The sequence below is a fragment of the Orbicella franksi genome, chromosome 6 (genome assembly GCF_964199315.1).
Source record: "Orbicella franksi chromosome 6, jaOrbFran1.1, whole genome shotgun sequence".
NCBI lineage: Eukaryota > Metazoa > Cnidaria > Anthozoa > Scleractinia > Merulinidae > Orbicella > Orbicella franksi.
In genome coordinates this window covers 27,407,853-27,435,772 of record NC_138150.1, presented here as the reverse complement: position 1 = coordinate 27,435,772, position 27,920 = coordinate 27,407,853, and the positions used below count along the sequence as shown (strand labels likewise).

General features: G+C 38.9%; 3 protein-coding genes across 3 annotated transcripts in view; all 3 read left to right on the top strand.

The window, feature by feature from the left end:
• LOC145488939 (uncharacterized) overlaps window positions 1–27,920 on the top strand; it is a 63,711-nt gene that overhangs the window by 2,973 nt on the left and 32,818 nt on the right. The gene's annotated exons all lie outside the window — the stretch shown is intronic.
• The window catches only part of LOC145488937 (uncharacterized), a 59,000-nt gene that overhangs the window by 19,177 nt on the left and 11,903 nt on the right, over window positions 1–27,920 (top strand). Inside the window, exons 4-8 of the mRNA XM_081467792.1 lie at window positions 6,180–6,302; window positions 6,592–6,714; window positions 6,929–7,051; window positions 10,751–10,873; window positions 11,508–11,630. Of these exons, the coding sequence (XP_081323918.1) occupies window positions 6,180–6,302; window positions 6,592–6,714; window positions 6,929–7,051; window positions 10,751–10,873; window positions 11,508–11,630 (615 nt within the window). The remainder of the gene's footprint in view (window positions 1–6,179; window positions 6,303–6,591; window positions 6,715–6,928; window positions 7,052–10,750; window positions 10,874–11,507; window positions 11,631–27,920) is intronic.
• Window positions 12,956–14,212, top strand: LOC145488950 (uncharacterized). Its single transcript, XM_081467805.1, has 2 exons — window positions 12,956–13,206; window positions 13,503–14,212. The coding sequence occupies exons 1-2, from the start codon at window positions 13,191–13,193 to the stop codon at window positions 14,039–14,041; spliced, it is 555 nt and encodes a 184-aa protein (XP_081323931.1). The 5' UTR covers window positions 12,956–13,190; the 3' UTR covers window positions 14,042–14,212.

Sequence of the window (27,920 nt, the reverse complement as noted above, 5' to 3'; positions counted from 1 at the left end):
GTTCGCAAAATATAGCTATAAGTTGGAAACAGAAATAAACCAACCTGCTGGCCAGCTTGTAATCAAAAATTTTGGGTTAAAGCCGATAGAACTTGATCGCGATTTAGCCGGTTTGCTTGGTATTGGGCGAAAGTTGAGTCTTATAACCTTCGTAAAAAGGCTTACAACTCCAACGACATATTTTATTCATTGTAATTTGATCGACACGGAACGGAATCTGTTCAATGGCAAAAGGTCAGATGTATTAACCCTGTTTGATGTGAAAGGGAAGCCTTATGAAAAGGTAAGCTACCAGGGTTCTCGGCAACAGGTTTTGCGAGACTGCTCTACAGGCGAGTCCATAAATAGCATCACTATTAGCGTCAAAGATGAAAATGGCGAACTCTTTGATTTCAAGGGCTTCCCTCTTCTTTTTGAATTAGAGTTAAATTAAATTCCTATATATACGCAATGTCTTCAGGAAATCTGTTGCCACCAAGCGCTCCGCCTGCCGAGAATGAAAGAAGAATCTATCCCAGCCTTCCCGAAACGATGAATGCCGAGAATTTCCGGCTAACCGAAATAAGCAGAATTGAAAAAGAAATATCTGCTGAGGTCGAGCATTACAGGCTTGTGTTGAAAAAATACAAAAAAGCCCGGAAAGCGCTTCACTATTCCGTGGTTGGCCTTGGCGCTGTCACGGCAGCTCTGTCTTCTGGGGCTGTTGCAACATCACTCACTGGTGTTGGAATTGTTGTCGGCGCGCCTGTTGCCGGGATAACCGCTTTATCTGGCGCAGTTTCCACTGGCCTATCCGTTGTCAACAGGAAGCTTGAACGCAAAGTCAATAAGCACTCGAGAATCCATTCTCTGGCTATTGCAAAACATGACTCGATTAACCTCACCGTCTCACAGGCTCTTAATGATAATCGGGTTTCTGACACGGAGTTTCAACTGATCACACGTGAAATGCAGAAATATCGCCAGCATAAAGAGACTTTGCGATCGAACTTTGCGCAAATACAGACAAATCCAATCCAGCCAGATATCGAAAAAATAAGAAACCAGGTTCGGGACCAGGTTCGGGAAGAATATAGAAAAAAACTTGCGGATTAAACAGCAGATTTGAACTAAATTTTGAGCGAAAAAACACAAAACTTTCTCTTAGTCTTATCAAAAACAGGTGATTGTGTTACGCCGCCTAGAGGGGGCGCAGTCAAGTGTGAAATAGGGAAAATCCCTTAATCAGCTGTTTCTTTTTATCGCTCTAGTGAAATCTCTTTGTTCTACCGCGTTTCGTGCCCAATTTTTTGTCGAAAAAAGGTGACAAGTGTTATTTTTTTTGACCAGGCCGAGAAGAAATACCGTGATCTAACAAACTGTGGACAAAAAATAGAAATCTGCCTGTAAAATTCCTCTTGGCTTCAACATTCCTGATGGCTTTGAAAATTCCTGACGTCTTCAACTGAAGCCAAGAGGAATGCAACCAGCTTTTAACCGAAGCCATCAGGAATTCGCAACGGGAAGCTGTTGTCTGAGGGCCTCAACCGGAACCGCGTCATGAAAGCAATCAACAACTTCGCGTGTAATATCACGCACGTGTCTCTGCCACTCAGGCGTGAAATATTCATTCACAAGAAACGCAATCAAGTGAACACTGACAATCATGTTTTTATAGTATGCAAACTAAGCCGTGAATTTTTAAATGTTAATTCGATAGGAGGTTAATATCGTCTCCGCTTTCGCTAATGCTCCCCTGCCAAAAGCGAACCACTCGTACCAGTCATTACCGTCACAGGAGCATACTTTTAAAAAATTATTGTACTCATGGTTGGCTTCAACGAGAGGTATGATCGGCGGGTTTAGCGTTGCTTTATGAACAGTTCTCTCCTTTTTTAAACAGGTGTAACAACACTCATCGTAATGACAGTTCGAATATTCGTAACAAATAATCATCGGCACAATCTGCTCCCTGTATTGGCAGAAAGGCAGTTTTAAAATATTCTTGTGCACCTTGTCCCACCCCATTTCATTTTTTCCCTTTATTTTTATCACTATGTACTCCTTGAGAATCATCTCACGAAGCTCTGGTGGGAGGCGTCGAATGGCCTCGGAAAGTTGGCAGTTGATTGATTGTTCGGCAGCCATGTCGGCGTATACACTGTGCATCACTTGTACAATACGAAAATATTTCTGGCACATTTTTGTATATACTAGTGAAGGGCTCATCCGCGCATATTGATTACGGACGTTGCACCGCCTTTTTTTTCGCTAACGCTCCCTGCCAAAAAGGAACCACTCGTGCCAATCGTAACCATCCCCAGAGCATACTTTTAAAAAATTCTTGTACTCAGGGGTGGCTTCTACGAGAGGTATTATCGGCGGTGTTAGCGTTGCTTTATGAACAGTTCCCTTTTTTTTGAAACAGGGGAAACAACACTCCTCGAAATAACAGTCCGGACATTCGAAACAAATAACCATGGGCACAATCTGCTGCTTGAATGCGCAGAATGGCAGTCTTAGAATATTCTTGTGTACCTTGTCCCACCCCATTTCGTTTTTTTCCTTAATTTTTATCGCGTTGTACTCCTTGAGAATCGTCTCACGAAGCTCTGGAGGGAGGCTTTGAATGGCCACGGAAACTTCGCTGCTTTGGTTGTTGGAAGCCATAGTTCCTTGTGTTATAACCTAAGGTTTCATTTCTCTAACTGGTGTGTTTCTTTCTTTCAGCTCGAGCAAAACAAGTTCAAAAAATTTTTTCGCTTTTTCACGCTTGCGGATAAGACGTTGTTTTAGCGCATTACCGCCGCAGGGCTTGCAGAGACGGTAGTCACACAGAAGACCGACTCCGCAAACTCTGCAAGGCTCTGGCCTTTTCATTCCTTTCTTCAGCTGGTAGTTGTACTGCCCGCAATACGCCCCGTAACAACGCTTTCCGCAGCTTTCTTTCCAGCCCCGCATCAGCCACCCGCACTTGTTTGGCGCTCGAGTCATCCTGGCTCGGGCGGTATAACATCGGGCTCGCTTGTTTCTAATATGGGCTCTCCTTTGTTGTGAGTAGTATATAGGGGATTAATCAAATACTATTTCAAAGAGGGAGCCGAATTTCACCGTTTCGCAGCCCCCAGGTTCAACCGACCCGAGCTTGTGAGGGCCGGTCTTGATGGTGGGGGCTGCGATAAGGTGAAATAAGGCTCCCTCTGCGAAATGGTATTTGATTAATCCCCTATATACTACTTTGGTAAGTTACTTTATATCGTACGTATAAGTGAGCAAATAACTATGCAATAACCTATATGTGAGCCGGAAATAACACACTTTATTATATGGCTTGTTCATGTAGTCAATATAACGCGCGCTATGATTGGCTAATTGTAGGGCATTATGCTCCCGTAATGCCCTCGGACTGATTACGGGCTTGAAAAAACAATGCAAAAAGCCATATAATATAAACAACTTGTTGACCTCGAACGTTCGATCTTAACGGAAAAAAACTCAAACCTTGGCCTTGCTGTATTCTCCTCGCTATCGCTCGGTCAATACGGCAAGGTCTTGGTCTGAGGTTTTTTCGTAAAGACATCACTCTCGGTTAATGAGTAGTTAATGTCAGGGCGAAAAGTTTGATAAGCACACCATTTCAATGAAACGTTTCACAATTAGATTCCTTTTGTTGCTTTAGATACCGATGAGTTTACCAACGGAACAGACAACCGTAGTGTTAACGCTGTGTGTAACAACACCCGGGGATCCTATAACTGCACTTGCAAAGATGGATTTTATGGAGATGGAATAAACTGCACCGGTAACTATCTGTAACACAATCTCGTGCATCAAGTTGAAACCTTAAAAGCGAGTAATTTTACTGATCAGACATTGGTAAGCTACTTTATATCGTGTATGTGAGGAAATAAGTATGCAATAATTTATATGTGAGCCGGTAATAACACTCTATGTCAGGGCGAAAAGTTTGGTAAGCACACCATTTCAATGAAACATTTTGCAGTTAGATTCCTTTTGTTGCTTTAGATATCGATGAGTGTAGTAACGGAACACACAACTGTAGTGTTAATGCTGTTTGTGACAACACCCGGGGATCCTATAACTGCACGTGCAAAGATGGATTTCATGGGGATGGAATGAACTGCACTGGTAACTATTTCTATGTGTTTTAATTTTATGAACGTAATAATGACAAAATTATAAACTGGACAACACACACGACCCACTGTAACTGATAGACACAAACAATATGAGCGGTTTATTGATCTGTATGCCTTTCGGCTCGCCATCAATAACAATTACAAAAAACAAGATCTACAAGAAGAACTGGTATGTAGTTGTTATTTCTTGTTCCCATTCTAAAACATAAGTTGGGGGAACTTATGCGTTGAATCTTCTTCTGCCGCGTTTTTTCGATATCGTGAGAATGTCACAAAATGTAGCTCTGAAAATATTTGAAAGAAATGTCCCAAGTGCTTCTTGTCGCTACATTTACACTGCAAATTGATAGGAAATACTTACGCAGATATTTCTTGTTAATTGGAGTTAGGTTAGGACAGAAAAATGGCTTTTGTGTTTTAGTGGATGTTCATGAAATGGCCAAAAATGGCCAAGTAAGGAATAATAGGCTGCCCAAATGGAAAAAAAATCGACGCGCTGAACGCGAACTATGGCAGGCTGAACCGGGAAACATGTTCTAATACACGTATAAAAAGCACAAACTGTCGTTCCAGCAACTCTCTAAAACGCGTGCAGGGTAAGTGTAACGGCAAAACCAGTTGTGAGTTACATGTAAATAACGACTTGTTCGGTGGCGAGCCATGTGGGGGAACATACAAATATCTGGAAGTCAAATACAGATGCCTGGAATATATCAAGTTAGGTAAGCGAGAAAACGCCAAAAAGTGCGGTTTGAATTATGCGTCACACTGCTCATAGTGGGCAGTGTTTTGTGCAACTAGGCTCACCAATGCTGTTACGACACACGTTGTAGGAAACACTGCAGCATACGTGTTTCAAACATAATACCATGAACAACATAAACTATCGTTCCAGCAATTCTCTAAAACGCGTGCAGGATAAGTGTAACCGCGAAACCAGTTGTGAGTTACTTGCAAATAAAGACTTGTTCGGTGACGATCCATGTCGTGGAACGTACAAATATCTGGAAGTCAAATACAGATGCTTGGAAAATATCAATTTAGGTAAGTGAGAAAAAGATAAAACGCGTCTGAATTATGCGTCACACTGCTCTTACAGTAGGCAATGTATCATGACCTTGGCTCGCCAATACTGTTACAACACACACGCAGGAAACGTTGCTTAGTGTTAAATCCTTCTTTAAAAAAAAATCATTTGAGCTGTTGCCGCAAGCTTTGGCTATGGAACACGATTCTACTTCGTGCAACTGCGTTCGTTGCAACAAAAATGTCGCGAGACTGGGGGGACTGGTGGATAACTCAGTATTAGGTGAGCCACGTAAACAATTGAAATATCTGGGTAACAATTACAGCTGTCTGCAATATGCACTGAGGTATATGTAAGTGAGGCATTCGAATTCTGTTATGCATTTGAGTAAGCGGCGAATATTGCCCTTGTTTAATAACCACATATGTTTCGTTCAAACGTACAATTTAATGTTTCCTCCAAGATTTACTGAGGCATGTTCTTAATTTGGAGTGAACATCACCTTTATGTTGCGTCGATCTAAAAACGCGTAGTGTGCTTAATTGCATTCGCATTCATACGATTACCTACACTAACTTATTGATCTTCCTACATCGAAACATTTCTTTATAGTTACAAATTGAACTAGTCGTCTTGTTTTTTAGATATAGACGAGTGTACCGACGGAACACACAAGTGTCATATGAATGCTGTTTGTACCAATACCGCGGGATCCTTCAACTGCACGTGCAAAGATAGATTTCACGGAGATGGAATAAACTACTGCACTGGTAACATTTAAAATCATGCTCTACTTTGCTCTGACTAGGGTCTCACACCCGAAACGTGGGCTTTACATCTTGAAGAGGCGGTTAACTTACTTCAATCGTCTTTCAGGACTTCCATTTGATAAATAGCTGAGTGTCTCACTTGACCACCGACACAGCAGAAGAGTTTCTTTAGAAGCTAAAAACGGTGCCAATTTATAATGGCATTTGTATGTTTTAAAGTTCAAATTCTTTTTGTTGTTTTAGATGAAGACGAATGTACTAGCGGGACACACAACTGTAGTGTTAATGCTGTGTGTAATAATACACCGGGGTCCTATAACTGCACTTGCAAAGATGGATTTCATGGAGATGGAATAAACTGCACTGGTAACTATCTGTAACACAGTTTAGTTCGTGTGTTCGAGTTCTGTTCCGTCTTACTCCAATAGCGCAACTCCGTACTACGCCTCGTCTTTGCTCTGACGAAGGACTCAGATAAACTGCAGCTGCACAAGCTGTCTACGGTTGTTTATTTAACGGTTTTATGAACTTCAAGCTGCTTAATAGCTATGAGCGTCTTCATTCGCACTGACCTTTCTTTAGAAGCTAACAATAACTGTACTTATTTATGACAAAACTTATTTCACTGATAAAATTTCCTTTTTTGTTGTTTTAGATATCGATGAGTGTACTAACGGAACACACAACTGTAGTGTTAATGCTGGGTGTAACAACACCCGGGGATCCTATAACTGCACTTGCAAAGATGGATTTCATGGAGATGGAATAAACTGCATTGGTAACTACCTGTAACACAGTTTGGTTTAATGCCTCTCTTGCCTCGTAGTTGAAGCTATTATTTAAACGCGAGTAGTTTTGTCAGACATCGATACGTTTATATGTGAGGCAATAAAAGAGTAACAAACGAGACACACTATGTATCAGAGCGAAAAGACACTTGACCATACCGTTTCAATAAAACGTTTTCCAGTAACATTCCTTTGTTGTTTCAGATACCGATGAGTGTACCAACAGAACACACAGCTGTGATGTTAATGCTGTGTGTAACAACACCCGGGGATCCTATAACTGCACGTGCAAAGATGGATTTCATGGAGATGAAATGAACTGCACTGGTAACTATTTTTATGCGTTTTAATTTTATGACAGTGAGTAATGACAAACTTATAAACTGGACAACACACACGACCCACTGTAAGTGATAGACACAAACAATATTAGCGACTTATTGATCTCTGTGCCTTTGGCTCGCCATTAATAACAATTGCACAAACAAGATATACAAGAAGAACTTGCATGTAGTTGTTATTTCTTCTTCTCATTCTATTTCACACCTGAAAACATAAGTTGGGGGAACTTGTGGGTTGAATCTTCTTCTGCCGCGTTTTTTCGATATCGCGAGAATGTCGCAAAATGTAGCTCTGAAAATATTTGAAAGAAATGTCACCAGTGCTTCTTTTCGTCATGTTTATACTGGAAATTGATAGGAAAATACTTCGGTAGATATTTCTTGTTAATTTGGAGTTAGGTTAAGACAGAAAAATGGCTTTTTTGTTTTAGTGGATGCTCATGAAATGGCCAAAAATCGTTAAGTCCTATGTAAACAGTACGCCAGCACAGAAAAACTATTGAAGTCCCCAAACATTTTATGGCTTTTTGGAGTACTTTAGTGATTTCTCTCACTATTCATGTTAGAATAATGTGTATTTGCTGTTGCTCAGTGCAGATATTTGCCATCAGTTGAAGGCTATTCACAACACTACGGAATATGCTCCTTACTTAAGATGGAGCCACGAAGAGAAATCAAATTATCTAATTCAAATGAATATCTGTGCTTTGAGACTGATAATAGCAGAACGTGATCCCGTGGATTTCATTTTCACATGGCCTTTCTTGTTGTAGAAATACTAAACCAGAGACAGCTGATTAAATATGCATAAATTAGTGAGAAACAACCATTTTTGGAGAGGTCCCCTTTACTTGAAGGGAATAAAATATTTTGACCTAATTTATTCCCATCATCATTTACTCACCAAACCCAACGTTCATGCCAAGTTTGTGCGCAATCGGTGATTTGAGCTATATCACCTCCTGCCCGGTTTTGCCTGGTTTTCTTATCATGAGACGACTTTCCACTAAATATCAGAAGAAAAGGTCTTAAATATATTCGAGCAGTATACAAATTAAGAGTGTGTCCAGTGGAATGCTTCGATAAAAGACATTATATCGAATGATATTTGTTAGAAAGGCAGTAATTATACTTTATAGATGTAAAAAAAAAAAAAAAAAATGACAGAAAACACTAATTGAGCTGTCTCTGTTTATGACGAGAAGCTTTATTTTTGTAAAAATGCTCAAACAACACTTACATGGAGTGCAGTAACTCTTTATCGCTAAACAGCAATCTCCGGTCATCTCAGCGAAGTGAACCTCAACAATTACAACGCTCACCCGATGAGTCATCAGTTAAAAGGTTGCCCTGATATTCTATCCTGTACTCGGGAGTAGAACCAGTGGGAGAGGTTTAGTCTTTCAAATTTTGACGCTAGTTCCGACACTTGCTGCTAAGTAGCCGTAAATAACTGTAGCTCCTTTCAAATACAGCATAGCATTTCGCATTTTCATCCGCAAGCTTTGAGATCTTTGTTTTTTTAATTTCCATAGGAAAAGTGTACGTTTTCAAGAGCGACAGTGAGGCCGGATTGCTCTGGACTAGAAACATTTAGATCCTTATAGTTTTTATATTAAACTACTGAAAAAGCGAACTTTGAAGCGATCGTTCACTCTAAACCGAAAGTTTAGTTTATTCAAGTTCAGTTGGCGATTGACAGTTGTCTCGTAAGCCGATCAAATTATTTTACTGGCTTATTTTCCCGGGGGGGGGGGTACTCCCTTATATGGGCTATATAGGTATGTCCGGCCCCAAATGGAATGGTTTTTCAGCCGTCTTGGTCATAAATAGGGTATCGATTTTAGGGAGGGTACGTTTTTTATTGGGGGGGGGGGGGAGGTGGGCCGGGGCTTCGAAGGGGAGGGTCATTAGCAAATTTTTCATAAATTGGGGAGGGTCAAACCTGTTTAATTCGCAACCGGGGGAGGGTCACAGTTTTTTTTGGCAAGGAGAAATTACTCCATGTCGCTTAGTTGACTCTTATTTGTGAAAAAACACGCGAAGTGCATAGAAACCTAAACTTGTATTTACAAAGCTACCAGTCAAGATTAATCTAAATTATTTACAGGTGTCGAAATATTACATCAAAAAATTATCTTGTCCCAACTAACATAATTGTCTCTGTTGACCACTGCCCGCTTTCGTCCATATTTTGACGGCGGTAATGTTTCCGCACGGGGTTCTGGTATAAAATCAGTCTCCGGTGACGATTCGTAACTTAAGCTACTCGGACTTGAACCGACAACTCGATCTACCACATCACTTTGCGAGTCAGTTTCAACCTCGGAAAGTGATGAGGTCACTTGTTGCTGCACATTATATTCTTTAGCGGGGGCTGCCGAGGTTGTTGACACTCCATTGAATCGTACAGCAAGCTGCCAATGTGCGCTTTGATCATTGCGATCACTTTCCTCAAACAATCGTTTAGCTCACTTTCCTCAAACAATCGCTTAATCTGAGCAAGTTGCTCCACCTGACCTCATGACTGAATCCTCGCATTCACCACAAGCGCTTTTCCCTCTTTCTATTCCTCGGCAAAACCAGTTGTGAGTTACATGTAAATAACTACTTGTTCGGTGGCGATCCATGTGGGGGAACATACAAATATCTGGAAGTCAAATACAGATGTCTGGAATATATCAATTTAGGTAAGCGAGAAAACGCAAAAAAAGTGCGGTTTGAATTATTCGTCACACTGCTCTTATAGTAGGCAATGTTTCGTGCAGCTAGGCTCACCAATTCTTTTACCACACACATTGTAGGAAACACTGCTTAGTGTTAAATCCCTAGGCAACTCATAAAAAATATATGTTGTCGCAAGTGTTGGCTATGGAGCACGATTCTACCTCGTACAACTGCGTTTGTTGCAACAAAAACGTCGCGAGACTGGAGGGACTGGTGGGTAACTCAGCATTAGGTGAGCCACGTAAACAGTTGAAATATCTGGACATCAAATACAGTTGTCTGCAATATGTATATGTAAGTGAGGCATTCGAATTCTGTGATGCATTTGAGTAAGCGACGAAAATTGGCCTTGTGTAATAATCACAAATGTTCCGTTCAAACGTACCATTTAACGTTTCCTCCAAGATTTACTGAGGCATGTTCTTAATTTGGAGTGAACAATACCTTTATGTTGCGTCGATCTAAAAACGCGTAGTGTGCTTAATTGCATTCGCATTCATACGATTACCTACACTAACTTATTGATCTTCCTACATCGAAACATTTCTTTATAGTTCCAAATTGAACTATTCGTCTTGTTTTTTTAGATATAGACGAGTGTACCAACGGAACACACAAGTGTCATGTAAATGCTGTTTGTACCAATACCGCGGGATCCTTCAACTGCACGTGCAAAGATGGATTTCATGGAGATGGAATAAACTACTGCACTGGTAACATTTAAAATCATCCTCTACTTTGCTCTGACTAGGGTCTTACGCTCGAAACGTAGACTTCACATCTTGAAGAGGCGTTTAACTTACCTTAATCGTCTTTCAGGACTTACACTTGATAAATAGCTGAGTGTCTCATTTGACCACCGACACAGCACAAAAAGGTTTCTTTAGAAGTTAAAAACGGGGCCAATTTACAATGGAACTTGCATGTTTAAATGTTCAAATTCTTTTTGTTTTTTTAGATGAAGACGAATGTACTAGCGGGACACACAACTGTAGTGTTAATGCTGTCTGTAACAACACCCAGGGATCCCATAACTGCACTTGCATAGATGGATTTCATGGAGATGGAATAAACTGCACTGGTAACTATCTGTTACACAGTTTAATACTCGTGTCCAAGTTCTGTTGCCGTCATCCTCCAATACCGAAACTCCGTACTCCGCCTCGTCTTTGCTCTGATGAAGGACTAATGCACGGATAAACGCCAGTTGCACAAACTGTCTACAGCGGTTTATTTACCGGCTTTATCAACTTCAAGCTGCTTTATAGCTATATGCGTCTCCATTCACACTGACCTTTCTGTAGAAGCTAATAATAACTGTGCTTACTTATACTGAAACTTAGTTCAACAATAAAATTTCCTTCTTTGTTGTTTTAGATATAGATGAGTGTAACAACGGAACACACAACTGTAGTGTTAATGCTGTGTGTAACAACACTCGGGGATCCTATAACTGCAAGTGCAAAGATGGATTTTATGGAGATGGATTGAGCTGCACTTGTAACTATCTGTAACACAATTTGGTTTAATGCATCTCTTGCCTCGTAGTTGAAACTATTATTTAAAAGCGAGTAGTTTTGTCAGACATTGGTGCGTTTATATGTGAAGCAATAAACTAGTAACAAACGAGACACACCATGTATCGGAGCGAAAAGACACGAGACCATACCATTTCAATAAAACGTTTTCCAGTAACATTTCTCTTGTTGCTTCAGATATCGATGAGTGTACCAACGGAACACACAACTGCAGTGTTAATGCTGTGTGCAACAACACCCGGGGATCCTATAACTGCACGTGCAAAGATAGATTTCATGGAGATGGAATAAACTGCACTGGTAACTACTGCTATATGTAGTGTGTTTTAATTAACCACAGCGAGTAATTACAAGCTTGGAAATTGGTCAATACACAAGACACACTGTAAATGACAAATACAACTTGACTGCCCGATTTGAATGGATATTTACAAGTGCGAGCTGGAGGCGAGCCGTTGTTGCTACCTGTAAAAAGCAGATATGGCAGATCAGTTACCGGTTTTGATGTTTGAAATAATTAGCTCTTTATATTAGCGAGAGTCTGTTTATCAGAGTAGGTCGTGGCGCTACGTCATCTTCAAATTGTGGCGCATGTGTATTGATGCCCGCTGCAATTGGGGACGATGACTAAGCGAGTGATGGCCAGGTTACCACTCTATCGCGGATGTGGGGCGCTTTCCATTCAATTAAAAATTCGGGAACTTTCCAAACGGGTAATGATGATATGGAAATTTCTAGAGCAACATAAACTGTCGTTCCGGCAATTTTCTTCAAATCGTGCAGGAAAATGTAACGGTAAAACCAGCTGTGAGTTACATGTAAATAACTACTTGTTCGGTGGCGATCTATGTGGACGAACATACAAATAACTAAAAGCCAAACACAGATGCCTGGAATATATAGGTAACTGAGCAAACAATAAAATGTATTCGAATAATGCGCCACAAGCAACTGACGCATTCGTTTAAATGCAAAAAAAAAAAAAAAAAAAAAAAAAGCTGCAGTTACAACGTGCAATGCACAATGTTGTTGCAACATAAGGCTGAATTAAAAAAGTGTAAAACCTCTTGGCAACTGTAGCGAAATCTACTTCGCATAACGTCTGTTGCTACAAAAAGTTGCAAGTACATGTTCATTTCCAGGGATGTCTCACAGGACAATTTTTCTTACATCTTGTGTTAAAATGAAATTGCGATTAAGTTGGTAGGAAAAATTTCTAAGTGCAAGTGGCCCTTATAAACAGGCAATCATCACTCAGTTTTGAACTTCAGAACCTCATGTTCCCAAGATTTGATAATTCAGTCATCTATTTGTATAACATCACTCTTACAATTTAATCACTGGACGTTAATTGGAATGAGCAGCAATTAAATTGAACTGAAGCGTGCATCACTACTTTGGACTGAATTTAAATATATGCACAAATCGCCGAGATTATTAAATTTGCTGTAAACACAGGTCACTGAGAAAATAGTTGTTTATTATGGTCTTAACCTACCAATAGCAGCAAGTTAAATTCTTTTTAACAGAGTGCGAAAAAGCGCCTGAATACGATTAATTCAGAAATAGTACAAAAACATAAAAAAGAACCAAAATGTAGAAATTTGATAAATTGTGACGTAACACACCGTTTCGGGTGTAGCAGAGATAAAAGCTCTGATGTTCTAAAGTTGTCAAAAATGTCTCTGTTGCCATTTCTTAGATTAGCACGTGTTCTTTCTGTTTCAAACTGTAGGTTGGTATTCCGGTCAACCTGGGCGGTCTTGTAAGTACATCCGGGACTCAGGAGGCTCTAGAGGAGACGGGGAGTACTGGATCGACCCCGAGGGGAGTGGAAACCCTTTAAAGGTCTTCTGTGATATGACAACTGACGGAGGTATGTTGTGGAAAGTGATAGCAACGATAATGTCCAAAAACTTTTGCTTTTGCCGGAACGCAGTAAAGGGTACAACAGGCTCTAAGCTGTTCGAAACTAAATCGGAGCTATACCACACTATCACTACTTTGGACTAGAAGCTTTCATTCTCAATTCCATAAGGAAATCTCATGTCTTTTTGTAGTCATGACTTACTTTGCTTTCTACATCTTGATGTTCGTTCTTGTCGTGTTATAAGTGGACATGACAGCAAGCTTAATTTTTTTGATCAAGAGACCGTTTTACCCTGATTTCAGGAGGCTGGCTTCTTGTTTCCAACGCTGTGTTTCACGGCTCATCCTCCACACCGCAGTTGTTAGTAGAGACGTCTTACAGAGGAATCAGGAACTATTACAATAACCAGACGTTTCTGACAAAGAGTGCCATGAATGAGCTCAGAACACACCTGTCTTTCCCTCAGCTGAGATTCCACTGCAGTAAACAACAGGGACGTACGTTCCACGTGACAACGGTCGCTAACAGCACTGGTGAAGCTGTAGTCCAGTACTTCAGCGGTCAGACGGATGTCCAGCCTGATGCCTGTGGCTCGTTTGTCAGAATGGAGAATGACAACTCGAGATTAGCAGAAGTTTGCCGCCAGTGGGGATTTAATGGTAAGAACCATAACGTTGGCAAATGGGGGCGTGCTGTAGATCAAGATAGATTGTACAACCGTACGGCTTTTGCAGCATCTTTATATCGCTGGCTGCTGGGTCCAGGTCGCTCAAAATGGGAATGTGATGACTTCAAAGTTGGAGCGTCTCCTGGTGATTTCTGGAAAGTCTTTGTTCGTTAAGTCCTTGGGACAGACGTCAGCCCATCTATGCCCAAATACGGAAATAACAAAATGTTTATACTCAGATAATTTCATCTGCATGTTTTAAGCGTTTCCGCTTTTTAGACAGTAACGATGGCATGATCCGTGGCATCAGCTAGAATAATGAACGAATAAATAAAACCTAATGTTACGGCCGGGCATGCGAACCACACGTTTCAGTTTAGGAAATATGTAAATAGCAGGTCAGCACTTAAGCTGAATTTAGAAATCAATCGTTTCCAATGGTTTTACTGAGCGTAATATGGCAAAATTATTTTACCATCATCGGTAACATTACTACCTATCGGCTATTTTTGCTAAGGCTTCAAGAAAAGCAACTGTAGCAATCATCTTATTTCCTGATAATAGCCAATTACAGTACCATCCAAGATGAATCTCAGAATTTCAGCGTAAAGTAATAGCAAAGCTACCGTAAAAAGTTCTACTATTTCCATTCTAAGTCACCAATAACAGACAGCCAAGACCCCGTTTTCATGCAGGGCTCGGTTACATTTCACAGAACTGTTAAGTGGTGTAATATTATGAATGACAGGAGAATGACAGCAAATCAATTAAGAAATTCCAACCTCGGTTTATTAAATACCATGATAATAATATGGATGAGTTTTTCTCAGCCATGGAAAGTAACTGGACAACTAGCGCCTTAAAATATTTATGTTTTAGATTCAGACCGAAATTTCCCAGAAAATTGTTTTCTTTTCTACACATTTAATTCCTTTGTTTTAAATCAACAGATGCCATCTGTTGAATAACTATTGATCTGCTTGTGCGGGTTCTCTAATAAAATATTACATATCAGTGAGTTGGCTATGTTTAAAGGGTCTTTGTCACGATAATGTAAGTTTACGACTTTGCTTGACACTGGACGGCTTTTAACCAATCAAAATTGTATGACTCAGTTCCAAACGTCGCCGGGACAACCGTTGCTCTTTGCAAACTTCATTGTTCGGTCTTTGACCCTTTGTGTGGTACGAGCCGCGTCGTATCCCTTCCATCTCTGTATGATCTTTACACAAAATGCAAAATATACTGTGAAACCCCTCCACAAATGAAATTTTCTTGGATACCGTTACTATAACGAGAGTAATCACCTTCTGTTAAACACAAAATGTAGATTGAGTCAGAATAGGGGCCGACTTCACTCCATTTGCTGACAAATTTTAAGATCATGGGGTCGGAAAGAGCGAAAACGTCTCACTTCCTCTCCCCTTTTTAATTAGAAAAGGCCTACCTTGGCTCAGCTCACCGTAAAAACATTAATCTTCTCTCAGATCCCTGTTAAAAGGCCCTTCTTCATTCTGTCTCCTATAGAAAACCCATCTTAACTCAACCCACAATGAAAAGGCCCGTCCTCATTCACCCCACAATGAGAAGGCTCGTCTTCATTCAGCTCTGTTTAAAGCAGTCCCTGTGCGGGCTCCACAAGTTGACGATGATGACACTTTATTTCAATAGGGTGCTTACTTACAGTCAAGACTCTAGTCTCCCTTATGGCCCTATATATGAAACTAAGTTACAACCTGACTAATTACAGAAAGTTTAAACATTACAACATAGGATACTAAGCTACTAATTCAACGCTTACTTCACTTATTCCATCCGAGGTCTGATAGCTATATCTCACAATTGGTTAAATAATCCTTCAGCCAGTGGTCTATTTCCACTGGGCTTAAATAAATGATCTTTGTTACCCTTGCTTGCACTGAAGAACTTTGTTTTTCCTTCCACACTTGCGCGTTATTCCCCCAAGCCTGCCTTTCACCTTGAAATTTGGTACCAATCCCCGCGCCAAAACACACCGGAAACAGGCCATTACGGCTAGAGGAGCTAAGAACGATTGTCTTGTCCGGTTCAAATACTAAATGGAACAGAAATTTCCGAAATTTCCGGACTAGTTCGCCGAGAGGTTGAGCGAAATTTTTAAAACGGATGCTCGGAAACGAAAGCTTCTATTCCATTCCATTTTGTTTCACCAACTTCGTTTAATCAAATGGAACGTGGCCCCTCTTCAAGCCGGAAACCGGGAAATGCCCCAACGAAATGTAACATGTGCGTAGTGACTATTTTTACCTAACTTCCATGCGGTAACAGATAGAGGATGTCATAAAAAGCTTATTTTACCAAGCGCAGCTGAGAACTTCTGGAAATTTTGGACAGTTTCCTGAAATGTTGGCAAGTCCCAGGAGGGGAGAAAGTATGAAGTGAAGATTTGTGAAAAAGCCTTTTTCCGTTTTTCATCGTTTACGTGTGGGTAGAAGGCCAAAACATGTTACGGTTAAAAATCTGAAAAATGGGCAAGTGTTAAACTCAACTTCGTTTTAGCACAAAGGGAAAAACATAGAAATATGTTTCTTTCTCATTCACTTTAGAAACAACAACGTGACAATCTGTCAAAATAATACGATCTTTTTTCTTTGCAATTTCTGCCATGCACCAATCACCATACGAGGAAACTCTTTAGTTGTAGCGAACTCTGATAACTAAAAATTGATTAACCTATTGAGTTGGTATATTTGAATAAGGAACAAGTTAAAAATTGAATTCAGATGCTACAGCTCAGCTAATGATTCACACCATTGAACCACTCTCCAGAGCTTCTCGCTTGAATGTAAAATTACCGGCCAGTTTTTGCAAAGTTCGAGGCGTTGTCTTAGACGTGTTGTCATTGTTTTTCTGCTCAGCCTTCGTGTTATTGGATTTCTTGTTCCTGGAGGCACAAGGTAAGGTTCTCTTCATTCGGTGTTCGAGAATATTTCTTCGGTTTATCGTTATTTTTGACGATGTAAAAAAAAAAAAAAAAAAAAAACCCAGACAATAGTTTTTAATGCCTTTGCAATAGCTTAAACTTTTTTTCACGAGCCTTTTAATTTGTTTTGGCAATCATACTCGCATGATCGTGGATACTAAAATTAATGAGCGTTCAACGCAGTTTAGTTTTCTCCGCAAGTTTTCAGTACATGTAGAAAACGATATAGTCAGCTCATATTCGATAAATTTATTGCCCTGTATGATAACTCGTCGAGCAACATTTTTGAAAGTACGAACTTGTAAGGGCATACGATTTGATTGCGTTCCTTGAGGATCATGATTAGGATCGGGATCTATGATCCAAGATCACTCGGATCATGGTGCATCAAATTAAAGGAGCCGATAAATCCTTGTCCAGTGTGTTTCCATCGGGTGTTTTTTTTGGCACACCGTGATTCGAGTGATCTTTGATCCGGAACCGGATTATCCCAAATGAATGTACGATCATGAAATGTTTTCTCTGAGGTTGCACGAAATCCTTGTTCTTCGATATCAACAATCCCTGGGAATTGCTCTGACTAGAGTTTGCGCCACATGAAACAATGAATGTTTTCATGAATAGTCTTTCTGACGAATTTAAGCAACAAAACTGATCTAAATTTTGCAAAAACTTTGCCAAACGTTAATCAACGGTTTCTGTGAAATAACCCTTTTCACGTACGGTTATCGTTTCTCATTTGCATTCCAATATAATCCAACTAGGATGTGAGGCAATTTCGGGCTATTTTGTAGTTTCAGCCCGAAATTGTCTCGCATCCACGTTGGATTACATTGTGATGCAAATGATAAAAGCTAATCGTAAAAAGGGCTATGGGACAGATTTTTACAATAATTAAGGTAAAATGGCATCGTCGAGAGCAAGTTAACATTAGACACTTTTCTCTTAAACAGGTGGTTTTGATATGCCCATGCAAATTTGTTAAACAGCTGTCGTTGCTTGTAGTGTTTTGTCAAAGCAAAATTAATAAAATTCGTTGTTTATACACCTTGACAAACAATCATTACACTTAGTCCGGCCCAGTCCCTGAACTCTTCCTCTCACAATGTAGTCCAGTCTCCTCGTTCTCTATAGAGCGGGAAGACTGGGCTTCATTGCACTAAACTGTCATTCGTAGTCTTCTCGATTTGAATAAAACAATAGAAAAGTACACATGACGAAAAAACAAATAGAATGCAGAGTTTATTTCTTTCCCTACTTCTGCTTTAAAAACAAATTTTCGTTCTTCAGCTCACTGTCGTAATTTGCGATTCACCATTGATCCAATACCTAGTTACCAGTTCGGGAATCACGTAATACGAACTATTGACGTCAGCAACGAGGATATCTGCCGACTGCAATGCTACTGAAGCCAAACTATGTAACTTTTTAAGTTATTATTTAGACCTTTTCGGCCAATATTTTTCGTGGGGATTGTTTTTGGGCAGAACTTACGAATTGCAAGGCAGTCTGTATGATGAAACACTGCCCTCGTGTTTGATATATTACTTCTAGAGAATAGTAATTACAGTGTGACGCACTCCACCAAACAACTTGAAATATTTTACAAGTTATGCGTCAGCCTGTTGTCACGCAAAGGCAGGGTTGCCACACGTCAAGTAAAAATTGTTCAAGGTTACCATGATCTCAACGACGTTTTACTTAAAAACCTATCAGTCTTTGATGAATGGTTGGGAAGGAATGCTGTTAGGGGAGGCTGGAGGCCGCTATTATATCTCGATATATCTGACGTTTTTTAACTTATTTGGTCAGGGAAATTGTATTTTGATAATAAAATCAACTGGTTTGACGGTCTCTAGATCGCGCCTTCAGCGCTCGATGGGTTTCGACAAAACACTGACCCCCCTCCCCCCCCGTCCCACTGACCCCTATAAAATTAACCGGAAAAAGAAAATAAAGCCCAGAACTATTAATGGGACCGATTGAAGTTCATTTTGAAAGAAATTTAGCTTACCTGAAATTTCTAATCAAGGGAAAGTCAAGGAGTACTGAATAATGATCTCTATGGCCACAATGAACAGCTCAACCGCACTTAATTATTGGGTTTCTCTCTATATGTTGTAATGCGCTAAGGTTTTGCGGATTTTTATTTTCAGTATTTATATATATAACGGAGCCAGAAAATATAGGTGCGTTATAAAGAAAGATGTTAAAGAGGGGAGGGGGGAGGGGTGGGTCCTTCATAATTTCAGATTTTAGAGCTGTTGCTAAGGGATTTCTGAAGGCGATATTTAGAGGAAAGCTATTTTGGAGAGTTTTACATTGTTAAATGGAGAATTTCTTTATGGGGGAACGTTTCCTTTGAAAAAAAAAAAATTTCGCGTGCGTAACTAGTGCCAGTTCCGATTTTTCTTATGGATCAGAAATAACTTAGCCTTCTTTATAATCAAAGGCACTGAATTACTGTTTATACATAAAAGAGGAAAGCTAGCTACTGTAGAAAGTCTGATAATACCGCCGTTCATTACCTCATAACTTTTATGATAATGCGAGTTTCATAAAACTCGAACGTAGTATTAAGCACACTGATTCAAAATGTCGAATCTAGATGGCTTTTAAATTTAGTTTTTTTTTTCTTTTCTGGACACGTCACTGGTCAAACATGGCCGTGATTTGAAACTTTTGCAGGACTCCTCTCAATGGAACAAAACTTTGCAAAAAGCTTATCCTTAGGAAGTCTGGTTTTCAAACTACGAAGTTTCGAAACCTTCCTTAGCAACAAATTCATGCCCATAAGGTAGTTGAGAAGGATCCCCCTTAAATGACTGCTTCGAAATTCGCAACATTTCTTCACCGGTGCAGCTAAATATTCGAATTCGAATTCGCAAAAAACAGCCATCCACTGTATTAGACAGTGGTTTGAATTCTGAACACACTCAAGTATTTTTATTATTCCTCGCTCTAAATTGTTCTTAATGTGTTTAGTTGTTCGGTGTTGTTTTTCCAGATTGTTTTTGTTCTGCTTCAATACTATTAACAGTTGCGATAAATACAAACAATAAGAGCGAATTGTTAATGGAATGTTGAGGACTAATAGTCGGAAATTTCTCCTGACCGCTAAAATTTTTTCAATTGCGTTTGAGTTTCTTCCCGAAATGTTTCATTAAAAATGATTACATAAGCTGCCAACAAACCCGTCACCATGCTAAAACCTGTTCAAGGAGGCGTGACTACAAACAAAATCTCGCGCGCTGTGATTGGCTAGGAATAACTTCCAGACAATTCTTTTGGGTAGCTATGGTAAGGTGCGTTGCACTAGAATTATTTCGTGCAAAATAATTATGATAATGCATTTTAAGGGACTAGCAACAATTTTATTTTTGTCATCACATAATTGGTCGCTTAGGAAGTCTTCAAAACGCTAGTATATACCAATCTTTGGTAATAAACTACTGAATTTGTCATGGTAGTCTTGGTTCAGAAAGAAAAGCACAAGACATTAACAGTAGAAAGGCCTTGTATATAAAATCCAGTGACCCCTTTCGTTTAATCAGTGCTCTTGATAGCAAGAGAAACCGAAATAAGCACCGGCGCTGTTGGCCACTTTGACACGGCTGCTTTACATATATAATTCTAATGCAGTGACTCAGGATACACGAGTAAATATTTGATTTCTAACAACAGCAGCGTTGAAATAGATTTGACTGATGGCGTTACGTTGTTGTTTTGGAAGGCTTCATGTTTAACAAATGTAATGTCCAAATTTCACAGGACGAACAAACTAAAAGCCTCTCTTTCAAACTTCCGGCGTCTTCAAAGCGTTTTGTTTACACGTTCTTTCGTTGTTATTTTTTTCATCGTAAGGCCTAAAAGGTAATTGCGGCTGAAAAACGTACTTAACTCGATTTGTTTTTATAACTGTGGAAAACCACGTAACCACAGCAACATCTTTCTTTTATTAGCGTTGTCAAGGACAATTATCATCATTTTACATGTGCGTATCAATAAAGAACCAATTTACTGCCCCAACCAGAATAGAGGGGACCACTTAAGTTGTAGCAGTCAGTAATAATTGATAAGTATAACTCCATGGAGCTGGCATATTCGAATACGGAACAAGTTTAAACTTACTTGAGATGTCGCAGCTTAGCTCATGATTCATATCATCATTGAACCACTGACCAAAGCTTCTCGCTGTAATGTAACACTACCAAACCGTTTTTACAAAGTTTTCGATAACTTGTCGTAAAAATGCTGTTCGCATTTTCCGGCCTTGTTTTCGTCTTGTTCTTTTTTTTCTTGACTGGATGAGCATTAATTTTTTTACTGGGCTCAGTAATTCGTTCGAAAAATAAGACTCTACCGTCATCTTTCATACCTTGTCAGACCATTTCTTTGAAATTTTTTAGAGCTGCCAAACACAACTTTGTATGTTAAGCTCATAAACTATTAGTGTTAAGTCATTCAATCAAAGGCTCCCTGAGCCAGCTCATGGATGAATAGTTGACTTTTGCCTCTGTGGCAAAACCAGTCTTTGTGCAAAACTATTCGTATGAAAATGTGTGTCACCTGTACGTTCATTGTCTTGAAAATCAAGTCATTTTCATGTGAAATGTTTTGCACGAGCATTTGTTCTCAAAAAGAGGCAAAGAGCAACTCAGAAGCGGAAGTAAAGTCTGCATATGAGCCAAGTGGCACATCAGGTCGGCACTTATCCTGGTTTCTGTAGCATGAAGCGACTATGAGTATTTCTACTACCCCCCAATTGGGATGCTAATCGATCGCAGGGTTACTCCCACAATATTAAATTTGCCAGCACTTATTTATACACCTGAGTGGAAAGAGGCACTGTGAGAGTTAAGTGTCTTACTAAAGAACACAACACAATGTTCCCAGCCAGGGCTCGAGGCCAGACTGCTCGAAATAGAAAAGAAATACAAAAATCAAATAACAGGTTGTTTGCACAGACAGCTTATAAATTCTAAAATGGATAATACTTAATTTTGATTGGAATTGGAACATTGTTATCATATTAACTTGTACATGATGTAGTGCCAAAGAATAACAACAGTCTGTTTCAAAATGAAATCATTAAATGAGAGTTCACCATATTTGCCAGTCAGTTCAAAATTGACAATATAATTATGTATATGAGTCAGCAGTGCATTTTGGGTTAAGGTAAATTGGTTATGGTCCTTGTTCAGTTAACATTATGAAACAGCTGTATAACAATGATTACTATTATGTAAAAATTACAATACATGATTTTGAAATTTATTTTAGACAATCAAATTGAGAATGCCAGGACTGCCAAGAGTATTTTGCCAAATTTCACTTAAGTGAGACATAGATATTGGCAAAATCTTGTTTACTTTAAGCTAAGTCAAAGATAAACAATTTGATTGTAGCTTGCAGGTAAACAGGAAATCTCTAGAAAAAATAAGTATTTCCTTCAATATTATAAGAATGATTTCGGACAGTTTTGTTTCAATCATGAACCTGAAGTGGAGGGATTGTTTTTGTTTACAATTTATAAGGTTTTTTTCTAAAGAACTACGTCCATGGAATGGAGGAAGGGAAGTAACAACGTTTTATACAAGGAGGCTCTGGCCCAAGGTCAAAGACCTATCCATTCTACGGTGTTTTTAACAGGAAAGGCTTTCCTTTCATATACGTGTAGCTTCTTGCCTGAAACCCCTTTCAACAACCTAATGTGGCCCACTAGACGGTACAGTATTTTATTCCTATATATCTTGGTAATTGTTTGTGCTAGTCGCACTAGCAATGCAGTAATACTCAAAAATATTGCAGATATATTTCTGCTAATAGATTTTTGCAACGATTACAGAACATACTTATGTTGACAAGTATCAAGCATTCTCTTCTCCATAATTTAAGTTTTGATGTCAATTTGTCTAAATCTCTCATTTCTAGGAGCAAAAAAAAAAAAAAAAAAAAAAAAATCTACAACACCAGCCACCATGCGTCCGGCTCTTTGACACAATTGGACAGCATATCTTTCTCGCAAACAAATAGATCTACACAGTCTTTTGGACTTAATTTGTTCATCCATCACTAAAATATTGCAGTGTATATTTACTCAATCATACATGTAGGTTGCCTTGCATATCATCCGTGAAGAAATTTTCACTCTGGTTGAACTGCATGGAATACAAACGAAATGTAGTGTGAACGACAACAAAACTAAAAGATAAGGCAATTCGACATTTTTTCCCCTAAGTATTTAAAAACAAGCTTACAAATTTCGAGCTTGCAATACTAACACAGGCAGAATTTCAATGTGTGCGTACAAAATAAAACAATAGAGAAACAATGAAACCAAAACCTAACAAGAATTTAAGCTTACCTTAGACTAAACAACGAGAGAAAGCGAGTGGAAACCATCAAATTCTCTTGCCAAGAAAAAAAGCTAATCACGATCTCACTTTCTGCTTTGTCCTCCCGGGTGTCTTGTATCAATTCTTTGACCTCGCCGACCGTGCTGTTGTAAACGATACGTGACCACAGTCATAAATACCTCTACAAGCTTTCATCTAGGTGTGAACAAAAGCCGATAGGCAAAAAACAACATATTTACGAAAGAAAATCCCACGAAACCAAAATGGCCGACTTCAATCTTCGAGGTGTTCGACAAACTCGCACCCAGGCTCTCGATTTATCCGACAAAAATGTACGCCTTTCTAGTCCCCCCTCGTCAAAGAACCTTCCCGAAGACGACTGAACACTCTTAAACAAAAACAATACTTAGAAGGGGAGGTAGGAGAAAATTGTTTAATCCAGGTTTAATGAATAAATTAATTAGAATCGAGTGAGTAAGTGAGTGAGTGAGTGAGTGAGTGAGTGAGTGAGTGAGTGAGCGCCATCCGACTGCCTCCTAAGCTCATGGATGTTACATAACATTCATGAGCAAAAAGGAAAACAATCCTAACATTGCGCCGGAAAATATAATAGTGCGCACTAAACGGGAAGCAAGCAACTGAGACAATTTGTCGATGTTTTCTTGTCAACCTGAAAAAAGCTCGTTAAGAAGCGAAACTTGAAATGACTACTATTTCTTAATAATCATATATTATGTTGTTAAAAAAAAGAAACCGCGATCGGAGAAATGAAATATAAGTGGAGTTTTCATTTCCAAAAAGCTCTGCAAATTGCTCTAGAATTTAAGAGAAATGAAACTTAATGAGTTAGTACGCGAATCTTTTTTTTCTGAAAACTAAGTTGAAGTAACAACTAGTTAATTTCATAGAACTCTGTTCTGTTTTCCTAAACAATTTCTTAAGAAAAAAGAACCCAATGGTTTGCGTAGAATTAGCCCGAACACATTACATGTAATAAGTCACACTTAATACATCACTGAGAGGAAGTTTTATAACTTAACTTACACCTAATTCAAACAGGTGGCTTTGACATGCACATGCAAATGTGTTTAGCAATTGTCGTTCGAGAATCATTTTCTCAAAACAAAGTTACAAACTTCATGACTTATCCTCAGTCAAAAAAGAATTACACTGAAAGTAAGTTCACGCAATTAGGCTCGAGTTCAAAGAGAATTTCAGGACACGTTTGGTGAACTCAAACCGTCCAAACCAGCACATTTTCCCTGTTTTTCCAATTTTGTGCACCTACTCGAGTTTTCCAAAAATGCAAAACTAAACTAAGCAACTTTTCAAAGTTTTGGCCTCTGAAGTTATATGGTTGTAAAGTTCTGAAGAGGTGCATGGCTTGAGAAAAAATGTGATATGAATAAGATAACTTAAAAACGGAAAAGTTCTTTCTTTGTGAAAACAAAGGCTTGAAATCAAGCGTTTTCATCTAAACAGACATTTATTCCGATTTTTCAAACGTTGCGCCGGGAAATGGTACGCTCTAAACGGGAGGCAAGACTGTTTTGTTAATGTTTTTGACAACTTGAAGGAAGGTTCGTGAAGAAGCGAGACTTGAAATGACTGCTGCTTCATAATAATCACCATTTGCGGGTCTGTTAAATGGTCGATCCTGTTGTTCAAAAATATAACGCGAACCGAGAAATGATGATGTGGTATTTTTTCAGAGATAACTGTCATTACCAAAAAATATACTCTGCAAATTACTTTAGATTTTCCGCAAAATGAAAAATTAATGAGTTACAGAAGTGCGCGAATGATCTTTCTTAAAAGTAAGTTGAAGAAAGACCTACTTTGAGTTTAATAAATAATATGAACGAAAACCTCGATTAATTTTTTAAAATCTGTTATTGGTTAAAAGGTACCTGAGCAATATTTTTCTCTATTTTCTTCTTCTTCAGTTTTTCTTCCTTTCTTTCTTCTTCTCTATACTTCGAGCCTTGATCTTTTATTTCGAGTTTTTGCCTCTCGTTTATAGCGTCATTCCATGAAACAGCTTTATTAACCCGAAAACCTAACTTGAGCCTCACGCACTAAACATGCTTAAAAAATTTGAAGTTTCTTTGCAAGCAATAACTGCTTATTTAAAATAATATAAACATCTGAATTGACTCAAACAGAGAAAGAAATTTATGTCACCACTTTTTATATTATTATTATTGTCTTTATCTTTCATTTTACTGACTTCGCCAGAAATTATTTCAAATGTTTACATAAAGGCATGTCAAAATTTTCATTTTTCAGGTCACTGTCGTGGTTTGCGATTCACAATTGATCCAATCCATTGTTACCGACGAATCACGTGATACGAACCATTGACGTCATCAACGAGGACATCTGCCAGCTGAAATGCTACATGGAGCCAAACTGTGTCAGTTATAATTTTAACAAGAAGGAAGAGGCAAATGGACAACACAAATGTGATCTGAATAACTCTACTTCTGAACACCACAACATACACTCAGGCGACCTTGCGAAGAAAGAAAGTTATGTGCATCGGGAAGCTGAAGTAATCATGAAATTTAGAAGTTAGAGATAATAACTGAAGGTGGCTGGCAACAGTTTCCAACACTTTCCAAGACTTAGGTTTTAATGGGTTCAGCATTATAACCACTCTTTATCAGTTGCAACAATCATGTTTTTTTAAAAAAAACTGTCTAATCATTAGCAAACACATTGTAATCATGATACAATAGGTTACCATAGCAACAGTATGATCTGCTAAAAATACCCTTTATTTTAACTACTAATATCTCGAAACAAACTCAGTGACCCCCATATGTTACAGTTATTGTTATCGAATTTTGATCAACTGTTTAGTTTATAAATGTTTTAAAAACTGTTATATATCGTCAATGGATGCCATTGTTGTAACAGCTATTTTCGTTCTTTTCTTTGAAGAATGCTTGTGCAAAGAAACCTTGCCAGAACAACGCAACCTGCCAGGCCGGTTTTACAGACAGAGATTACCAGTGTTTGTGTATTCCCGGATTTACTGGCCATGACTGTGAAAACGCTACTAATACATTCTGTTCTAATAAGTGCACTCAACTTAGTTGTGAGAGGTTTGAGGGGTTTAATACCAAGAATGAGAAGTTATGACAAGGAGTTATAACTTCAAAAGTTGGCTTTCTATTACTGCTATCATTATTTATAATTATGTTGTTGTTGTTGCTATTACTACTGCTATTGTAGTCGGCTCTTGCTTACCAGGCAGTACGCGCTAGAAGATCACAATTATCACCGGCGTTATCAAATAGATATTTCACAGGAATTTTTTTATTGTGTTAGATATTGACGAGTGTACCGATGAAACACACAGCTGTGGTGTTTATGCTGTGTGTAACAATACACCGGGATCCTTTAACTGCATGTGCAAAGATGGATTTTATGAAGATGGAATAAAGTGCACTGGTAACTATCTGTAACACAATCTCGTGCATCTAGTTGAACACTATTATTCCAAAGCGAGAAATTTTATCAGACATTGGTAAGTTACTTTATATCGTATATGTGAAAAAAATAACTGAGCAATAACTTATAAGTGAGTCGGCTAAAACATACTATCTTAGGGCGAAAAGTTTGGGAAGCAAGCCATTTCAATGGCCGTTTTTATGCTAGGGACGTTAATGTCGTCTCGGATGTTAAAGCTGTCTCGAGACGACTTTAACGTCTAGTATAAAAACGGAAAATAAGGAAGACGCTTTTAATGTCTGTCTACTTTAACGTCTTCTTTTAAGAGCTCTACTCTTATCAGTCGCCTTTAACGTTTGAGACGTTAAACCTGTCTAGTATAAAAACGCGACGCCTTTAACTGTCTGCCATGTTATCAGCTGGTAGATTTGTTCGTATATTGCCGCGCTAAAAGTGACTTGTTTCCAGTGTCCTCCGAGTATAGCACCTAGTCTTCTTTTATAAAAAAATACGTATTTCTTTATCAGGCCGTGTATTTAATTGCGTCTCGTTTTTATACCAGACACCCTTAACGTCTTAGACGTTAACGGTGTCTAGACAACTTAAACATCTCTAGCATAAAAACGGCCAAAGAAACGTTTTGCAATTAGATTCCGATCCTTTTGTTGCTTTAGATATCGATGAGTGTACTAAAGGAACACACAACTGTAGTGTTATTGCTGTGTGTAACAACACCCGGGGATCCTGTAACTGTACTTGCAAAGATGGATTTTATGGAGATGGAATAAACTGCACTGGTAACTACCTTTAACACAGTTTGGTTTAATGCCTCTCTTGCCCCGTGGTTGAAGCTATTATTTAAACGCGAGTAGTTTTGTCAGACATTGGTACGTTTATATGTGAGGCAATAAAATAGTAACAAACGAGACACATTATGTATAAGAGCGAAAAGACACGTGACCATACCATTTCAATAAAACGTTTTCCAGTAACATTCCATTTGTTGCTTCAGATATCGATGAGTGTACCAACAGAACACACAACTGTAGTGTTAAGAGTGCATCCACGATAGGACCAGGCAGGGGCGGCACAAGCTATCTCACCGATTTTGATCAAACTTGGCCAGTTTGAAGGGGTCCACCCAAAACTACTTCAGTCTAAGTTTAAGGAAATTTGGTCAAAACCGGGGGGAGTTGACCAGCCTCCTAGTTTTTTTTTTACAAAAATGACCAAAAATCACCAAAAAACGGTCAAAAGTATAAAGCTCTACCGC